Source organism: Salvia hispanica, chromosome 3 (assembly GCF_029641045.1).
Source record: "Salvia hispanica isolate PSC_SH4W2 chromosome 3, Shi_PSC_v1, whole genome shotgun sequence".
NCBI classification, from domain to species: domain Eukaryota; kingdom Viridiplantae; phylum Streptophyta; class Magnoliopsida; order Lamiales; family Lamiaceae; genus Salvia; species Salvia hispanica.
In genome coordinates, this window is record NC_142694.1 from 47,217,977 (window position 1) to 47,225,084 (window position 7,108).

Consider the following 7,108-nt stretch of genomic DNA (forward strand, 5'->3'; position numbering starts at 1 on the left):
AAATAGAATTCTATTGTTTTTGGATTTTTATTAATGAAAACAAATATAGGATTACTTTCATAGTTTCATTCACCACTCTCTATCTCACCCTTTATAATTGCACAATATGGTATAGTCATTGTTCGATCTCCATTTTCTTTGTATCGAACACTAAGGATAGCACTACTCGATCTCCATTCTCTAATACTAAGGATAACACAATGATACGTAGAAGAATCGTATCGGTTGAAGAGGGTATGATCATTGTACGATTGATGCAACTACGCTGGAGCAAAACAGCGGAAGTAGTAGCAGCGCTTGGGCGCGGCAGCGGCTGTTAGAATTCGTGAAGAAGGGTGGCAGTTCTAGGGTTTTGAGAGAAAAACCATACTCAAAAACCTTATTTTAGAAGAAGCGAGAATTAGAGATGAAGAAACTAATAATTTAATACTTGTATTTCTTGAGGATATATGAAATACTCTATCCGTCCCACATTAGTATGAACTTTTAGTTGGGCACGGTTCTAATGCACAAGTAATAAAGTAGGAAAAATGAAAGAGTGCATACTCTTGTGGGACAAAGGGAGTACAATGGCCATATTTTGTACTTATTTAAACCTATGTGCGGTTGCATTCTAGGTAAGAACCGACAAAGAAAACCCATAATGAAGCTTATAACTTTTGCTCGACACAATTACAGCATAACAGAATTTACAACTAAATCAAACTTGCAGGCGCAGCTGGACTTGACGTCGAGTCCTTCTCTGTGTGAAGATTGGTTACAACCAGTTAGCACAAAGAGCGTGTACACTTGGCCACTCCATTCCTAAGCTTTTTAAGGCCCCTCACTATCAAACGGATGGTGTGACCAACAAGAAGGAGAAACATCAAACCGATCCACACAAGCAAAGTGTACACTTGCGGGTCAGCTACCTCAAACGCTTGGCCTCCCTCTATCTCTCTCAAATACACTATGACGCATATATAACTCCCTGCGGCAGCTGAGATAGCGACCCAAATGATCACCATAAGGATCCACATAAAGAACCTACGCCTTATTGGCAATCCACTTGTTAAAAGCAATATGATGCTTAGAGACGATATAAACGCTACCGTGTTCCAAAGGTAGAATTTCGTAGAATAATCGGCAGTTATATATTTGGATGGATCGGGTACATCTGGATCAATAGGGTCTGTTGCATTCAATGGAATATGGTGGTTTTTCCAAAGACCATCCGGAGGGTTAACTCCAACTTGAAATGTCATGGCCGCAATCAAGGAAGCCACCACCATTAATGTCTGTTTCTCTTTATCAAGCCAAATAGCATGTTGCTTCAACAAACCATCCCAACTGTTTTTCTTTGCCTTCATCTTTGCTGGCTTATCACCATGTTTAAGCAAGTATACAATTTCAGGGTCCCTCACATCTCTTCTGCTTCCTGTAAGAACATCCATTGCTGTTAAACCATCTTCATTTTTTGCATCCACGTCTACTGCACCCACGCTCACCAAATATTTCACAGCCTGATTTCAAATAAACACAATCACAATTTGATCAAATTGTTTGGTTAATCATTTCTTTACCATAACCTTAAGAATTTAACTTAAAAGATTACTATCATTAATTAATTATATATATCATACCTCAACTTGCTTTTCTGCAACAGCTAAATGCAAGATAGTGTTTCCATCATTATTCCTAGAGTTGATGAGGACACCAACATTTCTCACACTTTTCACTATTAGCTTGAGAGCCTCCAATTGGTAACTTTTGACACACAAATGCAAGATGCTCTCTCCTCCACAAGCCCTAACCATAGTCGCTTCCGGTCGAGCTTCAAGCAGCAGTTTCATAGCTTCAACGTGGCCTTTAGCTGCTGCCAAATGCAACGGCAAAAGCTCGTTCCTATCGCGGGCCAAACACGCCTGGTTATCGACCGATAGAAGAGCCTTCACGACCCCGACATGGCCTTTAGCCGCTGCGAGATGCAGAGGAGAAGATAGATGCGAATTCAACTCGTTCACTAGTTTTGGCTGCAACCTTATGATTTCCCGAGCGAAATTCACATGACCCAACATGGCTGCAACGTGCAAAGGTGTCTCATTGAAACGGTTAACTAGAGCTCTCTCGAGAATTAATGGATCATCAATCAATAGTTGTTGAAGTGAAGTAATGGAATTTCGTGTTGCAGCTTCGAATAGTTTGGTTTGAAGCTGCTCCATCTCTCTTTTTTTTTTTCTCTCTTTTCTTGAGTAGGTGTGGATAGACATGGACTCAACTCCACATTTTATAGACGCTTAATTGATTTAAATGGCCACCATCCCAACTACTTAACACATAACAGGGTCAAGGTCTTTATTTATAATATCTCATACCCCAACTTGATTCTTTGCATAACCCAAATACAAGACATTTTGTTTACATCACCGTTCTGAGAGTTGATACACATTCAGTAGGAACGTTTCTCAATCCACCAATTACCATTAGAATTATTAATGATAAAACGAAACAGTAGAAAAACAAAAAAAAGTGTTCACTCCATGGGTGTTCGCCCGCCCTAAAATCAAATCAATTGGTTATACCATCAGAATATGCACTTTTGATTGGACACAGTTTTAACAACAATTCATAAAGTAATAAAGAAGTTCTTAAAAAAAGTAATTAAAGTATTTTAGTAAAGAATAGGTCCACCTCTTTAGTGAGAAAGAAATTTCTAAAATTAGAAAATGCATATTTTCGTGGGACGGATTAAAGTAACCACGCGAGAAGAAGGAAATTGGGCTGAAAAGGGCTCCAAAAGCATTGGAGAATTTGTACTCAACAAAGATGTAAATAGAATTTAATTCCAGGCCCAAATTACTTGTAATTGTGAACTTAATTTGAACTTAATTACTTACTCCTTAAATAAATAATCGGCTTAAACTTGACGTCCTTTTGAGAACAACTAAAAAATAGATAAAAGTCGAGATGTTATATTAATATATACTCTCCACGTTTCACAATAAGAGTCACATTCAGTGTGAGTACGAGTTTTAAGAAATGTAGAGAATAGTTGGTTGGAAAAGTTAGTGGAATATGAAGTCCACTATTTTATATTAATTTTATAATAAAATATGAGTAGAGTTAGTTAGTGGAATGTGAGACATACTTACCATTTATGATCAAAGTGAAATGTGACTCTTATTATGGGACGACTAAAATGGCAAAATATAACTCTTATTGTGCATTATATTCAAAACTATCTTACATTTAACACTAATACTATATTTTCCTCCCATTTAATATGCATTTCCAAATAAAGCGTGTATTGTGATTATTCAACCACTCCAATAATAAATGTTATATTTTGTTTCGATCCCTACCAATTTTATAAACTTGATTGACTGCATTATAAATAAAAATAATAAGTCTCTGATGAAATGTGGTCCCACCTTTCTAATTGTTTTTTATTAAATTTTATTAATAAACCAAAATAAAACAACAGAATTTATGATATACATATCTTGGAGAGTATTATATTGTTAACTCAATACTTAATTATTAACTACAATTAAATAATAATCATTAGATATTCAAATCAATAGCCTAGAATTAGATCATAAGAAAATTTTAACACATTCTCAATATGAAAACAACATAAATGAGAAATAATAAAAAATATATTATTAGATTGACTTTAAAAATAAAAAATTGTAGATATAATAACACTATATCATACAACCGCAAATGTAACATAGATACATATGATTAGAACAAGTTGTGTGTACTTATTTCGAATAGAATAATCACATTTTTGCAATATTAATTGACAGTTTTGGGGATCAATATGCATATGCATGTTTTATACAAATATTACCATTATATAAGTTAAATTATTATAAAAATATTCTAAATTGACATTTGTCAACAATTATAAATTAAAACATATGCATGGCTATTGGCTTTTGCATTGTGTATATGCATTGTTATTGTCTTATTGTACTCCCTTCGTTCCGTATTAATAAAGACGTTTCATTTTCCTCATTCGTTTTGAAAATATAAGTATTAATAAAGAGTTATTTTACTCTATATATTATTCTCTCTTATTTTACTCATTATCCAGTTTAACTATTTATTATTATTATTTTTCTTGGAGGACTGATATGTATTTATAACAACCGAGATGACCATTTTATGATTAAGATATACTCTAACATTTCCTTTTTTATTACTTTCGAAAACCCTAATCCGAATATTGTGACTTGATAGATGAAGATTTGAATGCTGCCTCAGCGCCTCCCTCTATTTTCTTCTCAATTCACCCCATTGGTCGAATTTCGATTGTCGACTATTGTGATGGAATAGAGTAATTGAAACAACCAAAAATGTAAAGAGACACATTTACGTGGTCCGTGTAGCTACGTCCACGGGCAAGAACGGTGAACGGATTGTATTATAATGGTGGTTACAGATTACAGAGTTTTGTGCCCTATTTCTATATAAATAGACACATAAGACGTGCTATGCCCAATATGACAATTAGGGCTAATATAGCGAGACCCCCGTTTGGCGAGCTACAAACAATATATATTCAAGACATACTAACACCGGCAGCCCCTGGATGTTCTCTTTACCTTTCACCCTCTCTAACACGACTCTCTCTCCACAGCATGTGGCTTGCCTCTTCACCTTTCACTCCCTCTAACACAACCATCACTCCACCGCCGCCGAGGACAACTCTCCTGTTTGAGTGAAGAACTCTTACAATCCAAAAGCTCCCGGAACCCTTATCACTAGATCAACGGATATGATTGAGCCGTGCATCGCATGCACACTGCACTCTACTTGGTTGAATCACCATATTCATTGTCTCATTAATTAATCTCAGCACTAGCTAGATATACTATAATTAAGCCAGCACGCATGCACACTGCACTCTATATAAGGAAAAAATTATCCTATAGATTATTATTTAACTTTATGTATAAATTTGATCCATTGATTTGATCTTGCTTATTGTTAGAAACTTAAAACAAAGCATTTCAATGAAAATACTCCATGCCCTATTTATATAAACTTTTCCATCATCGCTCTCAAAAACAATTTATGTCACACATATAATATCCATATTTTCAAAATACTGAGCCGTGCGTCGCACGAGTGTAATACTAGTTTATATTAAATATAAATCTATTTTTGAGTATGTGTCACAACAAAAAGTAATTTTACTTTAACCATTCACACCAAACTCAAGATTTAAACCATTTTTTGAGTATTTGTCTCACAAAATTTTTGCCGTAGCTACAATCTATAGTATACATCCATATTTGGTGTTGTTCAATAGAAAAATGGCAAAATAAGTTTGGATTTGCAATATAATTGAAGAAGTTTTACACACCAAAAATAAGATTTGGTATAGTTGGAGATGGTATTAGTTTACACCAAATATATTTGGTATATTCGAATTATGAGTAGTATTTTAAACTTTACTTTACACGGTCGTTCTACAATACTTAATCTTATAATTAGGCCCTGAAACGTGGAATAAATTAAAGAACTTTTAAGTGAGTTCACTAATTCAAAGGAAAAAATTCCAGTAAAATTCGAAAGAACTGAATTCAAAACGTCTAGAAATAATGAAACTATAATAGTTTGCCTACTACATCAAATCAATTAATATCGGTTATGGATCGATATGGGAAATTTAACAATGTGAAATTCACTTAATTTGACATTAATATAATATTTCCATAATTAAGTCAATATAGTTATACCACATATTTTTTATATAGTACTGTATATAATTATATTACTTGTCCACCTAATTTGTTGTCCGAAAACTTTAACATGACTATATATAAATGTGAGAGACCTTATTCATTTCCTCTCGTTACAAAACAAACAATAGTATAACGTCTTGTCCATATTTGTTCTGATTTCTTATCGAATTCTTAAGTAAATACACTAATTTTAAAAAAAATGTCCAGTAAAAGTCAAAAGAATTGATAGGGAAAAGATGCATTAATGTAGAGCTAAAGAAAGTTCTTTGAGAAAGATGCAATTGATTCGAAGGTCTAAAAGCTCCACTATATCAATGGACTTAATTATGTGTCGTGCATCTGAGAAATGTAATATAAATATGTAATTCACTTAATTTCAAATAATAATATTACATTTTTATGATTAAGTTTATATAATCATATTGCATGTGCACCCCATATTGTTGACCAAAATACTTTCACATTTACTATAAAATGTGAAAGGCATTATTCATTTCCTCTCCACAAAAAACAATAGCATAGAGAAATGTTGGGTCCAACAAACAATAGCAACATGCTGGATTCAGAAGAAGAGAGAAGGATGTCGCTTGTATATTACTCCCATTGTAACCAGGCGGTTCAAATCTGTTTCCCTCTTGGGCTTATTATCAGCTTAATACTTTTTATGATATTGAGATGATGTGGATATTCAAAAACCACCAGCGCCATCCGCCAACACCATAACCACAGCCACAGCAGCCGCCACCGCCATCGCATCCGCCATCATGTTCCAGCTCCCCTCATAATATCCACCATACTCCTCTCTTTTTGTTGTGTTGTTAAATTTGCTTCTTTTTCTTTTGTTCTCGTGTATTTTTAAATTAAAGGAGCATTATTATTGATTCAAGAAATATATTCCTTCTGTTCCATGTGAATAGCAACATTTCTTAGTATAATTAAATTAGTATTTTAAATAAGTCAAATTCCCCAACTGCCTCTCTTCCGCTCGCCGCTGATGTTGAGCACATTGTCCTCCTCCACCTGCATCTTGATGTCGCCGGACTTCAGCCCTGGCATGCCGATCACAAACACGTACGAGCTCGGGCACTCCTTCACGTCCACCGCTGCCCGACTTGGCAGCGTCGTCGTTGTCGAGCATGTGGTGAATGGTTTGGAGGATTGGAGCGGCGTCGAGTCCCATTAGAGCATCCCCATCCATGCTCTTAGCTAAGAGCACGGAAGTGAGTCCGGACCCACTTTTACTCCTTGTCCTTAGCTAAGAGCACAACACCCATATCCGTGCTCTTAGCTAAGGACAAGCTCAAGGGGCCCACCATTCTATTATTCAATTTAAATAAAAACATTTCCACAATATTAAAATGCATTAAAAA

At 34.9% G+C, this 7,108-nt stretch overlaps 1 protein-coding gene across 1 annotated transcript; it reads right to left on the bottom strand.

Annotated features, from left to right (window-relative positions):
- Nucleotides 1-522: 522 nt before the first annotated feature.
- LOC125216328 (uncharacterized) lies at nt 523-2,216 on the bottom strand. Its single transcript, XM_048118020.2, has 2 exons — nt 1,623-2,216; nt 523-1,502 (listed from the first exon to the last, which is right to left on the bottom strand). The coding sequence occupies exons 1-2, from the start codon at nt 2,199-2,201 to the stop codon at nt 768-770; spliced, it is 1,314 nt and encodes a 437-aa protein (XP_047973977.1). The 5' UTR covers nt 2,202-2,216; the 3' UTR covers nt 523-767.
- Nucleotides 2,217-7,108: the final 4,892 nt, after the last annotated feature.